The sequence below is a fragment of the Pongo pygmaeus genome, chromosome 4 (genome assembly GCF_028885625.2).
Source record: "Pongo pygmaeus isolate AG05252 chromosome 4, NHGRI_mPonPyg2-v2.0_pri, whole genome shotgun sequence".
Classification (NCBI taxonomy): domain Eukaryota; kingdom Metazoa; phylum Chordata; class Mammalia; order Primates; family Hominidae; genus Pongo; species Pongo pygmaeus.
The window spans coordinates 162,034,582-162,057,595 of NC_072377.2; the positions used below are offsets into that span (position 1 = coordinate 162,034,582).

At 40.7% G+C, this 23,014-nt stretch overlaps 1 protein-coding gene across 1 annotated transcript in view; it reads left to right on the plus strand.

Annotated features, from left to right (window-relative positions):
- Positions 1–23,014, plus strand: part of ITK (IL2 inducible T cell kinase) — a 73,898-nt gene that overhangs the window by 40,632 nt on the left and 10,252 nt on the right. Inside the window, exons 6-11 of the mRNA XM_054489513.1 lie at positions 2,679–2,830; positions 8,130–8,195; positions 12,153–12,207; positions 17,924–18,006; positions 19,869–20,002; positions 21,451–21,525. Of these exons, the coding sequence (XP_054345488.1) occupies positions 2,679–2,830; positions 8,130–8,195; positions 12,153–12,207; positions 17,924–18,006; positions 19,869–20,002; positions 21,451–21,525 (565 nt within the window). The remainder of the gene's footprint in view (positions 1–2,678; positions 2,831–8,129; positions 8,196–12,152; positions 12,208–17,923; positions 18,007–19,868; positions 20,003–21,450; positions 21,526–23,014) is intronic.

Genomic DNA, 23,014 nt, shown 5'->3' on the forward strand with positions numbered 1-23,014 from the left:
CCTTATCAAACTCAATGCTGCCTTTTAATGACAGATATTTTGTAAGGCTCCTTTTGTTATCCCGAAAAGAAATTTATAAATAATATAACATATAAATACACAATTTTTTCAAATTAAAGTATTTAATTAAAATTTTTTGTTGTTTTGAGACAGGGTCTCACTCTGTTGCCCAGGCTGGAGTGCAGTGGTGCAATCATAGCTCACTGCACCATCTGTCTCTTGGGCTCAAGCCATCCTCCCTCCTCAGCCTCCGCAGTTGCTGGGACTACAGGCACTTGCCACCACACCTGGCTAACTTTTGTATTAAACATACTTTTTAAAAAGAATCAATAAGTGTTCTAACTGTAATATTTTAAAAGGAAAGAAAAATAATATATATAACAAAATATGTGTTTCTATATAAATATTGAGACATGACTGCACTGGAAGACAGAATGAAATAGTCGATTTCTTGCACCTGTAGGTAGGATCCCATTGGATTTGGCATCTCAAATGCAACTGATACAAAATATGATACTGGGACTCAACTACAGCATTACCACCAGTGATATAATTTTCCAAAATGATGAACAACTCTTAGTAAACTTCTGAACCAAACTATAGTCTTCCCTCAAAGTACAAGGTAGTTGCATTCTTGGGACATCCAGTACTTTGGATAGGGTACAGCTAGGATCTAGGCTCAGGATGTTCTTATATAATTACTGTATAAGCTGGTTTCTCACCACAAGAATGTTTACCAGGATATTCTAAAGTTGTGGGGAATGTGGGACCCTACAGAGCATTTTGCATTATTGGTCATCACCCATTAAAGGCCTATAGCATACCTCAAACTGTGATATTCAAAATAACCCCCATATTCCAAGCTTGCATGATTATTAGAAAAAAAAATACATGTCCAGTGTGCCCCCTACAGAAAGGTATTATCATAATTTGAGGACCCTGCTCTGACCTTTCTCTTCACACGTATTAACCAATGAGTTGACCTGCAATGGGATGAATGCCATAGCTCTCCTTCTTCTTCAAACATCCTTGAACACTATTCCTCCCTCCATAAGCTCTTAGAGCAAAAGCCCCAGGCCTTCCACTCTTGTCTGTAGCACGCCATTTACACATCCTCACAAGCTCCACAAATATCTAGATTTCAAATTCCAATCTGCAGCCGGGCACAGTGGCTCATTCCTGTATTCCTAGCACTTTGGGAGGCCGAGGCAGGAGGGTCACTTGAGCCCAGGAGTTTGAGACCAGTCTGGGCAACATAGTGAGACCCTGTCTCTATTAAAAAAAAAAAAAAAAATCTGATCTGGGCTCAGCTGAGATGACATACTACATCAATATGACGAGACTCTTTTTTCAGCTCCAGTATTTTTATGCCACCAAATGCTTCAATGTACTCAGAGAACTTGTGACTTCCTAACACTAAACCACATTCTAGTGAGGAACTCAATATTTCCCAACATTTACTCTCACGAAGTCTGCTAACCCATAGCAGGCGTGCCCATCCTGAACTCTGGCGACTGTTTGCTTTGTGGTCTTTTCTTCATGTCCCCAGTATGGACATGAAGAAAGGGACTGAGGAACAGAGACATCAGCAATAGAGCCTATAGGAGAAGGGAGACACATGCTACAGTAGAGAGAGTCTTAGGGCTAATTCAAGTGGTAGATTGGCCAGGTCCATTTCTCCATCTGGGCCTCAGTTTCCTCATCCTAAATGAAAAAGTGTATTAAATGATCTGTTAGAGGAATTCCAGCTCCAATAACCTATGATTCTGTAGATCTAGATAAACCCACAAATCATATCACTAAAGCACAAACTGAAAGATTTCATGTTGACTGCATCTCCTTTGCCAAGGGCATGATGCACCCAGCAGAGAGGCTGCCACATATAACATAGTGCAGATACACGTATGTTTATTGCTGCATTATTCACAATAGCAAAGACTTGGAACCAACCCAAATGTCCAGCAATGATAGACTGGATTAAGAAAATGTGGCACATATACACCATGGAATACTATGCAGCCATAAAAAATGATGAGTTCACGTCCTTTGTAGGGACATGGATGAAACTGGAAATCATCATTCTCAGTAAACTATCGCAAGAACAAAAAACCAAACACCGCATATTCTCACTCATAGGTGGGAATTGAACAATGAGAACACATGGACACAGGAAGGGGAACATCACACTTTGGGGACTGTTGTGGGGTGGGGGGAGGGGGGAGGGATAGCATTGGGAGATATACCTAATGCTAGATGACAAGTTGGTGAGTGCAGCGCGCCAGCATGGCACATGTATACATATGTAACTTACCTGCACATTGTGCACATGTACCATAAAACCTAAAGTATAATAATGATAATAATAATAATAATAAAAGAAAAAAAAAAAAAAAAAAAAAAAAAAAAAAAAACATAGTGCAGATAAAGAAACCAGCAGACTTTTGTGAAAATCATGTGGCTGCTTGGAATTCACTGTGGTCAGAATTTACCTCATAGAATGAGCAATGTGATGAATTCCAAGCACTGATGTCTTTGTGTCATGTTCAGCGCTGTAACTCTAACTCATAAAGAAAGTCAACCAGAGGAAGGCAGACTGTCTCCCCAGACATCCCAATGAAAGGAGGCATTTTACCTCCTTTTTTATATCTTTGCTTGGTTTTGTTGTCTCTCTTCCCCAGCGACCACTTTGGGAACCTGAAGAAACTGTGGTCATTGCCTTGTATGACTACCAAACCAATGATCCTCAGGAACTCGCACTGCGGCGCAACGAAGAGTACTGCCTGCTGGACAGTTCTGAGATTCACTGGTGGAGAGTCCAGGACAGGAATGGGTAAGGCATCTCTGTGGCTGCTGTCCCCATGTTTGAGGTGTGGTGCAAACAAATAAAATAGCAGGATGATTTGTCCTATCTCCCACAGTGTGACCACAGCTCTGAGGTGGGAGAGGAGAGCAGAGGCAGAAGGAAGAGGGAGGAAGAGGAAGTAGTTGAGGCTCGTTTTTCCTCTTCTCAGAAGTGGCTCTGAGGCAGTCACTTGCTATGCTTGCTCCCTGCACCCCATCTCAGGCACTCCAGACCCAAACTCATCTAAAAAACCCCCTGGATTTTTACGCTGACATCTACAATTTGGGAGCTTGGCAATTTGTTCTGCAAAGTGCTATTGTTCCTGAGTGTTAAGTGAGGCTGAAGGTACATCGCATTAGGAAGTGCTTATTTTTGGTGGAAAGAAAAGGTGTGTATAGAGATGGTACAGACTGATAATTATGTTAGGATGCACCAGAAAGAAGATACTAAAGATTTAGTTACAATCGCGTCATTGAACTAGCCATCCACATGACTCAGGGAGAAAATAAGGTTGTACAAATACCACTTTCCCACTATGCAAATTTTGAATGAAAAAAATACCGAGCATGAGATTCACACTGCCTTTTAAGGTTTTATTTTTTTTCCTCTTAATATATCCGATGTATTAACCCATGCTCTGGAATATTTTCCAGAATATGAGTTCAATGGTTGCATCAATCCAGCCATAAATGTACTCTAAATTGCAAATTCCCTTCTTGAACACTTAGGTTATCTCCAATATTTTGCAAATATTAACAACACTGCAACGAACATCTTTGTATATTAATATTAAGGGTTTAAATGTTTTCAAGGTATGAGGTTACTATTAATTTTAAAACATAAAAAAGAAAACTGTCCTCGCAACATATAGATCATTTATGTCAACATTTTACTTAACTAACAGTAGTGAGAAATATACATAAAAAATAAGCCACCCTCCATTTGCCCCCACATCAAGTCCAAAAGTAATCACTATTCGGCCAGGTGCACTGGCTGACGCCTGTAATCCCAGCAGTTTGGGAGGCCAAGGCGAGTGGATCACTTGAGGCCAGGAGTTTGAGAACAGCCTGGCCAACATGGTGAAACCCTGTCACTACTAAAAATACAAAAATTAGCTGGGTGTGGTGGCTCAAGCCTGTAATCCCAGCTACTCCACTGGCTGAAGCATGAAAATCACTTGAACCCAGGAGGGAGAGGTTGCAGTGAGCCAAGATGGTGCCACTTCACTCCAGCCTGAGCAACAGAGCAAGACTCTGTCTCAAAAAAAAAAAAAAAAAAAAAAAAGTGATCTCTATTAATACCTTCTTGTGTATCATAAATACAAGTTATACCTATGCAAATGCATCCTTTTTTCACTTGTACCAAGTGGATCCATTCTGTTCTGCATCTTGCTTTTAATTTTTAATGATATTAATACACATTGAAGATCTTTTCATACCAGCACATGCAAATCTACCTCATTTTTAAAATAGTTGCATAGGCCGGGTACAGTGGCTCACGCCTGTAATCCCAGCACTTTGGTTGGGAGGCCAAGGCGGGCTGATCACCTGAGGTCAGGAGTTCAAGACCAACCTGGCCAAAATGGTGAAACCCCATCTCTACTAAAAATACAAAAAATTAGCTGGATGTGGTGGCAGGCGCCTGTGATTCCAGCTACTCAGGAGGCTGAGGCAGGAGAATTGCTTGAACCTGAGAGGTGGAGGTTGCAGTGGGCCAAGATCGCACCACTGCACTCCAGCCTGGGAGATGGAACAAGAATCTATCTCAAAAATAATAATAATAACAATAATTGCACAATCTTAGAATGTATGATTGTATTATAAGTATTTAAATAACTCTTTATGGTGGGACATTTAGTTGCCAGTTTGTTTCCTCTGCTGTTTCAAACAAGGCTTTAATGAAGATCTTGTATTCATGTATCTTGGCCATCTTTGGAATACAAACATATATATATATAATATATATATATCACATTAGTTTTCCTTTTCTTTTTTTTGAGACAGGGTCTTGCTCTGTCACCCAGGTTGGAGCACAGTGACACTCTCACAGTTCACTGCAGCCTTCACCTCTCAGGCTCAAGTGATCCTCCCATCTCAGACCCCTACAGAGCTGAGACTATAGGCATGCACCACCATGCCCAGATAATTTTTAAATTTTTTGTAGAAATGGGGTCTCATTATGTTGCCCGGGCTTGTCTCAAACTACTGTACTCAAGAAATTCTCCTGCTTTGGCCTCCCAGAGTAGTTGGGATTACAGGCATGAGCCACCATGCCTGGCCTATATGTCACATTTCTAACTGTGCAACGGTTGAGTCAGAGTATGTGATATCTTAATTTTGCCACATAATTTCCTCACAAAGCTTGCCAAATTTACCTTCCTGTTAACAGAGTTATGGAAGTGCCAAGACTGGTTATCACTGAACTTTTAAAAAAAGCCAATCTGATGGGTTAAAAAAAAAAAAAAAAGAGGGGCACAAATATCTTTAAGGATAAGACTTTTTTACATATACCAAAATTTACATTTTCAAGGTGCCTTCTCTTTAAGTAGGCTTATCAACCCCATTGCAGGGGGAGGAAAGACAGAAGTGAATCAGGGTAAAAGATGATGAGATTCGGAACCATGGTTTGAGAGGCAGTGTAGTTTGCTAGCTAAAAACAGACCCCAACTCCCCTCATCTGGAACCTCCCTTTCTAGTTGATTCATGAAGACAATTGAGCTGGTCACATCACCTTCTTTTTGTCCATTATAGACAGGCCCATATCCGAAATAGGTTCAAGACTGTCTACAGGGTCTACAAACACTGAAGGGACTTAGAAATTCATTAGTTCAATCAACTGACTTTACTTAGCACACCTAATGTACCAGGAAATTTCTTCTCCTAGGTCTTACTTCTCCAAATGACAGTTAAACCCTTCATTTGGTGACCTGTGGAAAGGCTTAACTATGCACTTCAAAGGGCATCAAAGAGGACACCCCAGCAGCCAGTCAGCATTATGGGAATTTCCTCAGTTTGCTTTGTGATAGTGTGGTATAGTGGAAAGCACACAAGATGGGGAGACAGAGGACTTGGACTTTATCAGCTACTCTTGTCATATGTAGCTGAGGAGTCACAGATGACCATGTCATATGTGTGACCATGTCATTCACAGATGACCAAGTCACTTTTCCTGTGTGAATCCATTTCCTGAACTGTAAAATGCAGTTGATAAGGTCAGCTTAGTCTACGTCACAGTGTTGAGAAAATCAATGAGATGATGGAAGTAAAAGAGCTTTGGAAATTCTACATATCCACATACAACTATGAGAGTTACCACTTGTGTAGATGGCCCGGCTTTGGGTGGCATATTCTATTCAAAAGCAAAATATTATTTGATCAATTAATATAATTGTAAAAGTATAGTATGGCAAAACTAGACATAATTAAGGGGATTCCAAGAGTGATACAGAAGGAATGGCAAATTTCAGAATAAGCTGACTTTCTTCCGTTGGAATGGCTGCCTTGAGCACCGTATGAAGGATGATTCTGAGGGCAGATGTCCAATTCTCCGAAGAAAGTATGCCATGATTGATTAGCAATGTCTGCCAGAGGAGTAAAATATAAGATGATCGTCCTGTATTTGGCATCTACAGTCTTGATTTCTTCACTCTTCACAACTCTGCACCGATTACACATTTCCCATAAACATAATCACTAGATTGAAAATTGGCCTTATGATAAGAAAATTAAAACATGTTATGGAATAAAGAGCAATAAACTATCAGGCATCTTGTTTTGTTTTTTTTGTTTGTTTGTTTTTTGTTTTTTTGAGACAGAGTTTTGCTCTGTCACCCAGGCTGGAGTAGTGCAGTGTCACGATCTCAGCTCATGGCAACCTCCACACCACCGCCCCCACCCGCCACCACCCAGGTTAAGCGAGTCTCATGCCTCAGCCTCCCAAGTAGCTGAGACTACAGGTGCATGCCAGCACACCTGGCTAATTTTTATATATTTTCTAGAGACAGGGTTTCACCATGTTGCCCAGGTTGGTCTCAAACTCCTGAGCTCAAGTGATCCACCCACCTCAGCCTCCCAAAGTACTAGGATTACAGGCGTGAGCCACCGCACCCAGCCTATCAGGCATCTTTTTACAGATTGACAGAGTATGGAGTATCTACTTAAACTAGATTTTACGTATAATCTAGTTTAATCCCTTCATTTGACGGGTATAAAGTCAGAGGTCCAGAGAGTAGAAGGGATGCCGCTTTCACCCTGTGGTATTAAATGAGATAATGAATGTGAAAGTGCTTTGAAAACTACAAAGTTATACATAAATGTAAAGAAGTTTGATATTCTTATTTTGTTTATTATGTTTTTTGTTTATGCACAATTATTAATTCTTGCTCAAAAGTGACTCTTGATCCCCAAATCTAGCCTGGCTTTATCCTTTTTTCTCGTGTTTATACCATTCATATCTGAAGAAGCTCAATTAGGGAGGCCTTAAATTAAAAAGCTTACAATGCCAACTGGTAGTGTCTTTTAGAATCTGTGGTTGCAAAGTCATCTTTTATATTTTAATTATTTTGGTTTCCTGACTATAAAATGATAGTACTAAAGTGGAAAAAATGTTGATTATCACACAAAAATGTTTCCTTATAGAAAATAGACACTGAATATTAATCTTTTTTTCCAGTAGAGGAAATTTCACAATGAGGAGAACAGCAAGCAGAGCTTTTTAAGTAAAATCGCCACTTCTTTTTTTATTATGTTTCATATTTTAGTAGTGAAATCAACCTGCCTGTAACAGACAAGTTGCTATTATTTTTTACCAATTCTTTTTTTTTTTTTTTTTTTGAGACAGAGTCTCACTCTGTTGCCTGGGCTGGAGTGCAGTGGCACGATCTCGGCTCACTGCACCCTCCACTTCCTGGGTTCAAGCGATTCTTCTGCCTCAGCCTCCCAAGTAGCTGAGATTACAGGCATGTACCACCACGCCCGGCTAAATTTTTTTTTTTTTTTTTTTTTTGTAGTTTTAGTAGAGACGGAGTTTCACCATATTGGCCAGGCTGGTCTCGAACTCCTGACCTCGTCATCCACCTGTCTCAGCCTCCAAAAGTGCTGGGATTACAGACATGAGCTACCACCCCCGGCCTACCAATTCTTGTATTCTAAACTTTAAAATGTCTTATCGCAAATGCCAGATAATGTGATATTCCCCAATTTTTAGATGACTTTTAATGGATTAAACCTATAAAATGATATAAAACTTAGTTCTATGTAGATCTAAACACTAATTTTCCTTTTAACAGGCATGAAGGATATGTACCAAGCAGTTATCTGGTGGAAAAATCTCCAAATAATCTGGAAACCTATGAGTAAGATATTTTATTTCTTTTTGGAAAATACAGTCCTAAGGAATCCTCCCTAGGTTAGGAATAAATTATTGGTTGACTGTAAAAATACCAGATGACCCCTACTGCAACAGCAATGTTCACACATACCACCCAGCTCTTGATGCCTAAATAACACTTTCCACCAAAAAGAACCAGGACTTTCTGGAGAAAAGGCTTGGGGTAGGGATAGAACAAAAAGGAACTTGGAACATCTTTTTGTGCCAGAAAGTAAAGAAGTACTTAAAAAGAAATTTTTCTTTTTTAATTTTTTTTTTGAGACAGGGTCTCGCTGTCGCCCAGGCTGGAGTGCAGTAGTGTGATCTCGGCTCATTGCAACCTCAACCTACTAGGCTCAAACAATCCTCAGCCTCCCAAGTAGCTGGGACTACAGGCACATGCCACCATGTCCAGCTAATTTGTAAATTTTTTGTAGAGACAGGATCTCGCTAGGTTGCCCAGGCTGGTCTTGAACCTCTGGGCTCTAGTGGTCCTCCAGCCTTGGCCTCCCAAACTGCTAGGATCACAGGTATGAACCACTGTACCCAGCCAAAAAGATGTGGGCACATCAAATGAGCACAGAAGTTGGCTCTAACAGGCTCCATTTGATGAAATCTGGGACAATTTGAGTATCAAAATAAATAATGACTATTAAAATAAGTAGTAGACTACAAACCATTGAATAATATAAGAATCTGTAATGAATAGATAGACTGATAAATAAGGAAGTAAATAAAAAGGAAAGGGTTTTTTCTTATAGTAGAATGCCAACTAATGAATGATAAAGTTTAAAAATCATCATTTTGTGACCCAGAGTATCAACTGATTCAAGCAAGAATCCTCAATGAATGTCACCACTAGCAGGTTAAAGTTTGATGAGCTATGGCATATTTACATAGTCTCAAAGTATCTCCTCACAAATCACTTGTAATTACAAAGTGGAGATAACTAGTAGGTCCATCTTAATCAATCCAAATGCACATAAATAATGGAGCAAAAAGATATCTTGTGTCCCTTTATGTGATGCACTGAGAAGGGCACACATCATTTCTGCGATATTCCTGCTCAAAAAATGCACAACATGAATTTACTTATGAGGATATATTCATAAGGATATGTTAGACAAATCCAAATTAGGGAATATTCTCTAAAATTAATGTCCTGTGCTCTTCAAAAAAAATGTTAATATCATGAAAGACACAACAGGCTGAGAAATTGGTCCACATTAAAAAAGACTAAAGAGGTCGGGCACAGTGGCCCACGCCTGTAGTCTCAACACTTTGGGAGGCCGAGGCAGGTGGATCACCTGAGATCAGGAGTTTGAGACCAGCCTGACCAACATGGTGAAACCTCCGTCTCTACTAAAAATACAAAATTAACCGGGCGTGATGGCACACGCCTGTAGTCCCAGATACTTGGGAGGCTGAGGCAGGAGAATTGCTTGAACCCAGGAGGCAGAGGTTGCTGTGAGCCAAGATTGAGCCATTGCACTCCAGCATGGGCAACAAGAGCAAAACTCCATCTCAAAAAATAATAATAATAATAATAGATTAAAGAGACATGGTAACTAAATACAGTGGTGATCCTGGGCTGGATCTTGAACCGTACAAAAAAATATTTTTTGTTATAATATACATTATTGGGACAACCGATAAAATTTGAATAAGATCTGCAGTTAAGTAATAGTGTTAGGTAGACCTTAAATCTCATGACTTTTGTAATTGTACTGCGGTTAGATAAGCATATACTCTGTGTCTTAGGAAATAGACACAGAAGTACTTAGGAGTAAAAGTCAATTCTCAAATAGTTCAGAAGAGAAGTCAATCTATGTCTATCTAAAGGGAATAGTAAAGCAAATGCATAAAATATCAGCAATTGGCTCATCTGGGTTATGTGTATTTGATGGTTCTTTTACACTATTTTACAGCTTTTCTGTAAGTTTGAAATTATTTAAAAATTTTTAAAAATTACTTTTTCACTAAATATAAGATACCAGGCCTAAAGAATAAAGCTAATGAGGACACCTATTAACGCATTAGGGTTCTTAATTCAAATGTGGTCGAGTTATTTGTTGCTGAAATTCTAGTAGATTCTTTAGTGAAGAATCATCATTTTCTGGAGTCTCTCAACCTGGTTTGTTTTGATCAAGTATGTGTGAGTAGCCCTTCCCTCAGTGAACAGAAGAGTCATCAGTTCTAAGAATTTTTGAGCTGAAATAAAACATATAGGGTATATGCTTAAATAAAATAAAAAATATTTATAGGAAATACCTTTGAAGAAAAAACAACAAGCATTTATTTCAAATGACCACTAGGCTATGTAGTTTTGTTTGTTCATCTTTGCTTTTAATCAGAATCTCTTTTTTTATGATCAAAGGAGCAAACTCAAAATTCCAACAGGATAAGCAATAGGAAATGGTGAGGTCTGGAGCAAATAAAACATGTCATTCACCCACCTAAAGGTATTTCAAGCCATTTTAAAAATAAAACACTATACCATGCAAACAAAACAATCTAGTTATACTGTACGCTTTCAGTTTGCATTCTCCAGATTATGAATTTCAGTGGAAAATTACATGACTTACAAGCAAACATTCAGATATTTAGTATATAACTGGATATATGAAAGATTCCAGTATGATAACTTTTTATTCGTGAACTTAGTGTTGTCTAGTTTCAGGTGAGATCTGCCTAAGTACTTAAAAATGTACCACCTGGTAACATACTCATGGGTTGGTAAATTGAATGGATTCAGGTCTCCTGCCTTGGTTTACAGTCATGACCTTGGGCAAGTTACCTCACCCTATTTGAGTTCTGATCCCTTCTCCATAAAATGAAGGCTCAGACAAGATGAAGGAAGGCAAATCATGACTCTCTTGCTGGCATTCCCTTCCCATGCACTGAACTCAGGCAGACATCACCCTTTGATAGTGAAGCTATTTACCCACCATGCTGGTGACAACCTTTTCAGTGCACAGCTCTAGGCAGCCACTACTATTGCTGATGGCCTGTGTGTGAGATGAAGCCTATATTTTCCCAATCCTCGATTAGATAATCCCTAAGAGCCCATGTTGGTGTCATGTACTGTTCTGTCTTATAATGTTCAAAACCCCTAACGAATCCATGAATTCCTTTAGTCATGGCTACTCTCAAGTAGCCAAACAAGTTTGTTAAGTGGTATTCCTTCCCTACCCAGAACTTCTTTCCTCCTGCATTTATTAATTTTCAAAACTGATTATTAACCGATGATCAGTTACCTAAAAAGCAGCCAAAGAGGTTAGGATGTGGCTCAAATATTGTTAACAACATAAAAAAAAACTTCATCCCTAAAAATCATTTATATTCTTCTTTACCATTTTATAGTTGTTTTTCACCAGACAACAAAATTATAAAAATAATGCAATTACTTGGCAGAATGTCTGGAAGAGCAGTCTTAAAGAGGAAAATACTACAGTTGTTTTAAAAGGATATTTGCTAAACTTTCAAACTGGTGTTACAATTTTATAGCTGCACTAGCACCCTCCTCCTTATAACGAACTATCTACTGACTTATGAAACAAAGAGGAAAATTAATGTTTTCTAAAACTTTATTTTAGAAAATTTCCAACGTATACAAAAGTAAAGATAATAATATAATGAATATCCACGTTCCCCAAACCCAGCATCAACAATGATCTATATTTTGCCAATTCTGTTTCATATGTTTCTTTCCAATTAAATGTTTTAATACCTGGAAATGAATCATGCATTTGCTTTTGAGTTTAAACGCACTGGTAGAAACATATGTGTGCAGGCCTGTTAAATAAATAAAATACACTTAAAATTTTTTTAAAGCACTGGTAGAAATAGAAAATGACCATATGATTTTCTAGCATTGTCTTTTATAAGTAAATAATGAAACTTTAAAATATGTCATTGACATATGACTTTTCCTTGCTTTCAGGTGGTACAATAAGAGTATCAGCCGAGACAAAGCTGAAAAACTTCTTTTGGACACAGTAAGTCTCCTTAACCTATCTTTTGACATCAAATAAAATGAATTAAGTGCAGTGTCTCATGCCTGGAATCCCAGCGATTTGGCAGGCCAACATGGGAGGATCACTTGAGCCCAGGAGTTCAAGGTTACAGTGAGCTATGATTGTACCACTGCACTTCAGCCTGGGCAAGATCAAGACCCTGTCAAAAGAAGAAAGGGAGGAAGGGAGGGAGGGAGGGAAGAAAGGTAAAAAGGAAAGAAAGAAAGAATTGTACTGTTTTTTCAGCTTTGCTGTGTTTTATGCCAATGCAGTGGGTCGACATGTTGGATTAACGATAGTTATCATGTCTGGTGAAAATATTCTGGGAATTTACAGACTAGCAAACCAAGGATAAGAAACCTGGGCTTGGCATTGACATACAGACATCACCACTGCTGCAGCAGTCTTGGCGAGTGATGATGGCTGGCCGTGGGGTGCCATCAGGGCTGGTCAGTCATGCCTTCTTCTCGGTGTGGGTCAGAGGTGCCTGTGACTCTGATTCGGCCTGACTGGGCTGTGAGTCCAGAGGAAACATAGCACTTGTTTTAACTTACATTTCATCAACAGTTATCCTCTAAAGCCATGCAGTGTGCATAGCAGGACCGATTTTACTCAGGGATGTCAAGACTAAGGGAGAAAGGGAAGAGAAAAGTAGAGAACACGGTATGGTGGGGCAGTTACTGGGCTCTAGTTCCTGTTATGTCACCAACTCAGTGTGTGACTTTGGGGACCTCTCTTCTTCCTCCTGGGCCTCTGTTTCTCAGTGAGTAGAAGGGGAGAATTGGATTAAGTCAGGGATCACAGTTACCCAGCCCTCATCCTGCCACTTTCTGCTCCTTGTCCTGTGACCAACACAGCTGATCACAGTCCACGGCATTGGGACTTTATTGGGAAACAAGACAAATGCAGAAAAAAGAGCAAACGAATAATCTAAAATAAACTAAGGTAAACTCCAGAGGAGTTGGGAAAGATTCCATGAAGGAAAAGAAGTTGAGCTGAGTCCTTGCTGAACTCTGGTCTCTCCTTGGCTCTACATCAACTCAGCACTTAATTATTTCCTGTGAGTTCCCCAAAAAAACACATGTTAGAATTGCGGGAAATGTTCAAAAATACACATTCCCAGGTCCCACCCCAGATCCACAGAATCAGAGTCTCCACTGTTAGTTCCCGGGAATCTGTACTTTCTCAAGTTAAATTTACGATGCAAATGTAGCCAGCTCAAACCTGGTGCTGCCAGCCTGTGTTATTGGATAACAAAGTAGAATTTGACTAATATGAACTAATTGAGTGGAGTGCAAAATTAGCTAAAACTCTGAATTACACTGTGTTTAAACAAGTGTAGTTTTGTTATATTAATCACACATCAGTTAATGACGTCTATGGAGCACTTCAAACAGCCCACATTAATGACTTCCAAAAGATGATTCCTGTATGACAGCAGTTCTTGTGAGGTGCTAAGTGCTAAGTACATTTTGCTTGCTCTGGCAGTTGAAACATTCCTCCTTACTGATATATAAATATGTATATATATATTATATATATATATATATTTTTTTTTTGGAGACAGAGTCTCGCTCTGTCACCCAGGCTAGAGTGTAGTGGCATGATCTTGGCTCACCGCAACCTCCACTGCCTAGGTTCAAGTGATTCTCCTGCCTCAGCCTCCTAAGTAGCTGGGATTACAGGCACATGCCATCACACCTAACTAATTTTTATATTTTTACTAGAGACGGGGTGTCGCCCTGTTGGCCAGACTTGTCTCGAAACTCCTGACCTCAGGTGATCCGCCTGCCTTGGCCTCCCGAAGTGCCGGGATTACAGGCATGAGCCACCACACCCAGCCTCCTTACTAATATTTTGAGCTACTTTACCAAATTCTCTTCTCCTCCTTAGGTAAATATGAGGGCAAACTTCAATGGGTCCCTGTAAGACTTAGCCCAGATTCTGGATAGAATTCAATGACATTTTCTTGCTATTTTTCACTTTTTTTGTATGCTGTTTTTGAAACAATAGCTGTATTATTTCTAGATGTATTTAGAGTCTTTTTATCTAATGAGTATAGGACCTTTAAGAGATGAATTGCTGCATAGTATTCCATGGTGTATATATGCCACATTTTCTTTGTCCAGTCTATCATCGATGGGCATTTGGGTTGGTAAAAGGATGAGTTCATGTCCTTTGCAGGGACATGTATAAAGCTGGAAAACATCATTATCAGCAAACTAACACAGGAACAGAAAACCAAACACCACATGTTCTCACTCATAAGTGGGAGTTGAACAATGAGAACACATGGACACATCACACACCAGGAACATGGACACATCACACACCAGGAACATGGACACATCACACACCAGGGTCTGTCGGTGGGTAGGGGGCTAGGGGAGGGATAGGATTAGGAGAAATACCTAATGTAGATGACAGGTTTATGGGTGCAGCAAACCACCATGGCACATGTATACCTATGTAACAAACCTGCACGTTCTGCACATGTACCCCAGAACTTCAAGTATAATAATAATAAAAAAAGAGATGAATTGATTCATTACACCTTTTTATGAACTAAAACTCCTGGTTTACTGCCCCATACATATTTTGCCACTAGACTATAAACAATTTATCTTGTTCCTGCTGTACCTAGGCACCCAAAAGTGTATCTAGCACCTTGTAGTTGTTCAATAAATATTTGTTGAATGAATGAATGAATACATTGAAGGCTTAATAAATGTTTTTAAACTAACAACTCCGCTTAAGGGGGACCTGGGTGATCATAAGCATCACTGCAGGAGCTTTTTAAAAATACAAATTCCTGGACTCCAGGCCTATCCAGTCAGAACCTCAAGAGGTGGCACCCAAGTTATTCTGGGACTACCCACATTTGGGAGCCACTAAAAAGCATCTCCTAATGTGCCATATCAGTTCTTCCAATGTTGCCTCCTCCCAGAAGTCTCTCATGCCTTCCCTCGCCCTAGCTATGGAACGTGGTTTTTCTTGCCTTTGAACCTTTATGGGTCAAATGTTATTATCAGTATTATTACTTCTCCAGTGGCTCTGTTCTCACTCTGCCTCCAATCTCAGCAGTTTCTCTTGTCTTTACCCATCTAGGTAGATGGTAAATTCCTTGCGGGTAACTCACTTAGAACACCTTACAACATCTCACACATAGGGTGACCTGAAGTTCAGACATTCTAAAGTGTCATCGAAGACTCAATGTTGACTTAATAATTGATTTGTTTCAAGAGAAGAAAAGCACCACCTCCAGAATGAAAGATGGCTGTATGTCAGAGACACTCTTAAAGTATAATGCAGCATAACAAGACTATGAATTATCCGTCCATCTTTTCACAATAACTTACCCTGTGTGTAGAGATTATCCTCTGAAAGGTCACCTTCAAATTATGTGAACAGAAAGAAAGAAAAATACTCCTAACACAACCAACATGTCTCAGATGGAGAATAACAATGGAATAATTACTTCCAATAAGTAGCAAACATAGCATGTGATAATAATGGCCAATAATAACCCTAATAGTTCTTGTCCTAGTATTGTATTCCAGGAGCAATTCTAGGCACATTACCTTAGTTCTCCCAACAACCTTCCAAAGGCCATTTTACAGATGAGGAAACCGAAGCTCATACAGTTACTCATCTTTATAAGTTCCTTTTAAGGCCAGGTGCGGTGGCTCACGCCTTTAATCCCAGCACTTTGGGAGGCCGAGGCAGGCAGATCACTGGAGGTCAGGAGTTCAAGACCAGCCTGGCCATCATAGTGAAACCTCATCTCTACTAAAAATACAAAAAATTAGCCAGGCGTGGTGGCGGGCACCTGTAATCCCAGCTACTCGGGAGGCTGAAGCAAGACAATCGCTTGAACCCAGGAAGTGGAGGTTGCAGTGAGCTTAGATTGCACAACTGCACTCCAGCCTGGGTGACAGAATGAGACTGCATCGCAAAAAAAAAAAAAAAAAAAAAAAAAATTCCTTTTAAACCCAGAGATTCTAGAATCCAAACAAATAGCGTGGGCCACTGTGTGTGTGTGTACACAGATGTGTGCCCACAGGCAAACCATCTTTTTAGTTGTGGGATAGAAGGATTTGTGTTGTTTTAGTTTCTACATACTTTGTTCCTTATACTCCAAGTGTATGCCCTCCGCACAAGGATCTTGTCTAACTCTGACCTTTACCTAGGACCTTCACCATGACTAAGTTAAGTGAATCATAATATTTGGCTTAACAAATGTTACCAGCGCAAATTTATAGTGGGGTAGGAACAGGGTGTTAGATATGAAGTACTTACAATAGACTTCAGATTTTTTAATTTCCACCAAGAATGAATAAAATGGTATGCCCATTTATTAGTGCTTATTTCATCAGTGCTGGCAAAACTGTCAGGGTGGCGAAAGTTACATTCTCAGGGCACTCCCTTCTTCCCACCTCTCTCATGAAACCAGGAGCATAATGTTCTTTTTCCTTCCGCCCTGCAGCCAAATTCTCACTCCGGAAAGGGCCTAAGAAATATATGATCATTAAGAGAATCCTTATACACTATTGGTAGGAATGTTCATTAATTCAGCCCCTGTGGAAAGCAGTTTGGTGATTTCTCAAAGAACTAAAATTAAAATTATTATTCAACCCAGCAATCCTATTACTGGGTATATACCCAAAGGATAATAAATTATTCTACCTAAAAGACACCTGCACTATTCATAATAGCAAAGACATGGAATCAACCTAGGTGCCTATCAACAGTGGATTGGATAAAGAAATTTTGGCACATGTACACCATGGGGTACTACGCAGCCCTAAAAAAGAACAAAATTGTGCATTTTGAAGCAACATAGATGCACCTGGAGGAATTATCCTAAGTGAATTAACACAAAAACGGAAAACCAAATACCACATGTTCTCACTTATAAGTGAGAGCTAAACAGACATCAAGATAGGAACAATAGACAGTGAGTACTCCAAAAGTGGGAAGGAAGGGAGAGTGGCAAGGATTGAAAAACTACCTGTTGGGTAATATGTTCACTATCTAGCTAATGGATTCAATAGAAACCCAAATCTCAGCAACACGCAATATGTCCATGTAAAAAACCTGCACCATACCCCCTGAATCTAAAAAATTTTTAAAGTTATATATTCCCATTAAGACACTGACAAAGTTTTCAGGACAGTTTTATACCTCTGTAGGGAAATGGAGAAGCAGCTTCTAACATTCTTTGAAAGGAGGCATCCTGGAGTAGTAGACCAAGGCTGAGCTTTGCTCACATGCCAGAGTTCAAATCCCAATTCTGTCACTTTCTAGTTGTGGGTCGTGGGAATGCCACTTAAGCTCTCTGGCACTCAGTGTCATTGGCGGTTAATGATACCAATATCCAGATGGCAATATTGTGGTAAGAGTTGGAAAATATCTGTAAAGCGTCTGATACATGGGGAGCTCTAAAAGGCAGAGCTTATGTCTCTGTCTCCATTCATGGTTCATGTCAGCACAGGAACAGTCTGGGATCCATGTAGGAGACCAAGAAATATCTACTGAAGGACAGGAGTAAATGAAACGGTAGCCATTCTTACTGAAATCTGTTCTATGCCAAGTGGGCCTACAGTATTTCTTCCTTCTGTGGGCAAGAAAGTGGAGCTGGAGGCATAAGCCTGGTTTCCTCAGATCACTAACTTTCCATTCTTTCTAACCATTCCAGGGCAAAGAAGGAGCCTTCATGGTAAGAGATTCCAGGACTCCCGGAACATACACTGTGTCTGTTTTCACCAAGGCTGTTGTAAGGTATGGAGCTAACTCTGCTCAGCAAAGTGGAGAGAAACACTTCTGAAGGGTGTGAGCATTGGGGTACAGACAACAAAGTTAGACAGTACAAGAGGTAGAGGCTCACTAGAAATGGTCTGTTTTCCCTCTTTACTCCGAGAAAACCAAAGCCATGGAGATCAAGGATAGAACTTAAGAGACTTAGAAAGTGACAGAGCTGGGAGTGGATGCCAGGTCCTCTTTCAATTAGCATCTCCAATTTTAGAGTTCTAAAGACATAAAATACTTGGCACTGTATTGGATGAGTATATAATTTAATACATAGAATAACAGAAGAGATATTTCTATCTGGAAGCAAAAATTTATGAACTCCAGTTCTGGCTCTGCTCATAAAACTACGTACCATTAACTGAGTCTTTATTATGTGCCAGAAAATATGCAGACCATTTCCAATCCTAAGAAGCCCTGAAGGTAGGTATTACTATGCTCATTTCACACAGAAGAAACCAAGGTTCAGGAACTGATGGTGCCTCCCTATCACCATGGGTCTGAAGGCGCCAAGCCACATCCAGGCTCCAGCCAACTGGACTGCAAGATCCTTCCTGCTTTTCTGCCTCTCTGGACCTGTTTCTTCTCTGTAAAACAATGTCTAAGAACCTATCTAGGTCTCAAATTCCCTTCTAATTAGAACATTAGTTAGAACTAAGCTGTTTGACAATGACCAAAGTGCAGTCAGAATTAAGAGAAGAGACAAATAATTTTTAAGGTGTCTTCGGAAAATTTTTTTGGAAGACTGAGGATGTGAGCAGGACGTGGAGCAAGGGCAGGTGGCAAAGAGGAAGGGCCCAATCCAAGGAATGGGAGGGAACACAGTGTACACCACAGAGGGGCCATGCCTCTGCCTTGGCTGGGAAACAGTAAGGAGGTGACCTGCAACCCCACAGGTATGACGGAGAAGGGATGAAACATAAAGTTTGTGTCGAGGCTCCCCACAACTACCCCCAGCTTCAGGGACTCACTAGGAGGCCTTCCAGGACAAAGACTTATTGAGATTTAATACAGCAAAGTGATACAAAGCAAAATCAGCAAAGGGAAAAGACACACGGGACAAAATCTAGAGGAAACAAAACACAAGCTTCCGAGAGTCCTCTCCCACTGGAGCCAAACAGGATGTGCTTAATTCCTCCAGCAACAAGTTGTAACCACACGTTAGCAGTCTACCAGGGGAGCTCATTAGAGACTCAGTGCCCAAGGCTTTTATTGGAGGCTGTTTCCACAGACAGCCCCTGCCTAGCACATGCCAAAGTTCCAGATACCCAAAAGGAAAACAAGCGTTCACCATAAAACACATTGTTTCTAGCAGACAGTTTAGGCACAGCTCGCCACCCTTATCAGTTAGGGAAAGAGTCCTCCCGAAATCCAAGTTCTCAAACACCAGCCAAGGGTTAACCATGCAAGCAGGCCTTTCTAAGGAGGGTAGTCAGGGCTGTTATGTTCATCCTCTGCAGCACAAAGTCAAATAAGGGTGAAGGGGTCAGAGAGGCTTTCTCAATGTATGCTGACAATCAGTTAAATTCATAGAACAGGCAAGGCAAACATATAGCAAATATTTCCATTCCCTCATTTTGTGGCAATGGAAGAACCATCACCAATCCATCACAGCATTGCTATCCACTGGGTCCAGACACAACCTCAGAGTCCTTTTTACACAGTACTGCAGCACCCAGGGCCAATCTGTCAAGACTGACTTACAAGTTGAACAATATCTGCCATCTTGTGAGAGGTTACAAGACAAAGGTAATAAGAACTTAATACTAGTAGACTTTTTTGTGTCTCAACATTGCTTCTTAATAATCACTACATTTGTGTTTCATTTGTTTAAGTGAGAACAATCCCTGTATAAAGCATTATCACATCAAGGAAACAAATGACAATCCTAAGCGATACTATGTGGCTGAAAAGTATGTGTTCGATTCCATCCCTCTTCTCATCAACTATCACCAACATAATGGAGGAGGTAAGCTCTAGAGCAGGGGTGGACCTGGGCCGCCCAGCAGGAGGTGAGCAGCAGGTGAGCAAGCATTACCGCCTGAGCTCCGCCTTCTGTCAGATCAGCGACATTAGATTCGCCTAAGAGTGCAAGCCCTATTGTGAACAGCACTTGTGGAATCTAGGTTGTGTGCTCCTTATAAGAATCAAATGCCTGGTGATCTGAGATGGAACAGTTTCATCCTGAAAGCAACCCCCTGCCACACCCTTCCATGGATAAACTGTCTTCCAAAAAGCCGGTCCCTGGTGCCAAAAAGGTTGGGGACTGCTGCTTTAGCGGACAAAGCCAGAGGGCACCTGAGTTAGGCTTTTTTGGCTATCAAGGAATACCTGAGGCTGGGTAATTTATAAAGAAAAGAGGTTTAATTGGTCCGTGGCTGTATAGGAAGCATGGTGCCGGCATCTTCTTGGCTTTTAGGGAGGCCTCAGGAAGCTTTCAGTCATGGCAGAAGGCAAAAGGGGAGCAGGAGTATCACATGGCAGGAGCAGGAGCAAGGAGGGAGAAGATGCCACAGACATTTAAACAACCAGGTCTTGCATGAACTCAGAGTGATAACTCATTTATTATCACAAGGACAGTGACAGCACCAAGGCATTTGTGATGGATCCCACCCAATGACTCAAACACCTCCCATCCCGCCAGGCCCCACCTCCAACATAGGGCTTTTCTTTTCTTTTCTTCCCTTTCCTTTCCTTTCCTTTCTTTTCTTTTCTTTTTTTTTTTTTTTTGAGACAGAGTTTTGCTCTGTTGCCCAGGCTGGAGTGCAGTGGCTCAATCTTGGCTAACTGCAACCTCCACCTCCCAGGTTCAAGCGATTCTCCTGCCTCAGCCTCCTGATTAACTGGGATTACAGGCATGTGCCACCACACCCAGCTAATTTTGGTATTTTTGGTAGAGACAGGGTTTCACCACATTGGCCAGGCTGGTCTTGAACTCCCGACCTCAGGTAATCTGCCCGCCTCAGCCTCCCAAACTGCTGGGATTACAGGTGTAAGCCACAGTGCCCAGCCAGGGTTTACATTTCAACATGAGATTTGGAGGGGACAAACATCCAAACTATATCAGCACCCACACAGGAGACTTAATGAAAACTGGCAAAAGCCCACCCTGGCTTCTTTTTGACTATAAATAATAAATAAATATACAAATAGAAAAATATGACAAATATTTAATTATATTATATATCTTCTATTAGCAAGCTATCTTGTGGAAATAATGGAATTTTACCACCTGCCCATCTGTACTTATGATGTTTTCAAGGAGGATATGATATCAGTAATTAGGCTTTGGGATTTGTTTTCCAGAATAAAATTAGCTTTTGAGTCTGATTATTATTATTTTTTTTAGTGATTTAAGTTAGATGGTTGCTAGAGCAAAGCCCTAACCACTGCTTCTTGGCTTTTCAATCAACCCAGGCCTGGTGACACGACTCCGGTATCCAGTGTGTTTTGGGAGGCAGAAAGCCCCAGTTACAGCAGGGCTGAGATACGGTGAGCAGTACAATCAGGAATGTAAACTCATGTCCCTAAAGGTCTGGGGCAAGTTCTGAATAAACTGGCCATAAGCCTACCTGTTCGTCAGACTACAAATCACCATTAAAACAAGTATATTATATATCTAGAGATGATGACACTAATGAACATTTACATTGTGTGTAAGAGAAGTAATATACAAGCACATTTCTCTAGGACAAACCAGTGGGCATTGGTTTTAGTGAAGAGTTCATTAATGAAGTGTTTATTAAGCACCTACTTTGTACAGAGCACCCTACTAAATGCTATTAGAAAAATATTAGAAAACCATGCCTTAGCACTGTGTTTCCACCTATCTTCTAGAACTTTTATATCATCTAGTTGGTTGAGTAGCAGATTGCAAGAACTGTAAGCTGACAGCATCTAGAAGTGTTTGTCTGCACAAGAGAGTGTTAAAATTCTTTGGAATGCCTTTAGGCATGGCATGATCTCCAGTGCTGCAGCCCCTACTGTGTTTTCTTGTCCTTGCTTCACTCACTTGGGATTATCTGCCTGGACTCTGAAGGCATTTGGCTTTGCATCCCTGGGTCCCAGCTGTGTGCTGCCTGTGGAGAAGGCTGGTCTAATTTTCATTTCTTATCTCCTTGGTTGGTGGTTCTCAAACTTCAGTGTGCATCAAAGTCTTCTAGAATGCTTATTAAAAATGTTGACTCCTGGCTCCTATCCAAACACTCACCAAAACACAGTCCTTGATAGGGTCCTGGAGTCTACTCTTTTTTTCTGGCATGGTCTTGCTCTGTCACCCAGGCTGGAGATGCAGTGGCGTAATCACGGCTCACTGCCGCCTTGACCTCCTGGGCTCAAGCGATCCTCCCACCTCAGCCTCCCAAGTAGCTGTGACTACAGACACACGCTACCATGCCTGGCTAATTTTTAAAAATTTTTTGTAGAGACAGGGTCTCACTATGTTGCCCTGGCTGGTCTTAAACTCCTGGGCTCAGGCAATCCTCCTGCCTCAGCCTCCCAAAGTGTTGGGATTACAGGCATGAGCCACTGTGCCCGGCTGAGTCTACATTTTAAACAAGCATGCTAGGTGATTTTGATACAGGTGGTCAGAGGGCAATACTTTGAGAACCGCTGCCATGCATGGGCTTCTTTATCCCTAACCAGCACCATGTCCGGCATACAGTAGGTGCTCAATACTGCTTGCTGTTGAGTCTCTGCCTCAAAGCAGTGGAAATCTGGCTGTTTAGGTACCAGACCAAGCATTGGGGAAAGATAGTGCCTCTTTAGACTCCTTATGAAAATAAGGGTATTCTAATAAATGTAGAATCTTAATGTGTCCATGCTGGATGGGATTTCAGATATTATCTGGTCAGCCCACTCGTTTTGTTGGTGAGGAAATTGAGCTTCGGAATCTCATATTTGTTGGTTAAACATTTCTTGAGAGTCTCCCATGTGCCAGACACTGTGCTAGCTTATGCCTTTGCACAAATTCTCTTTAAAT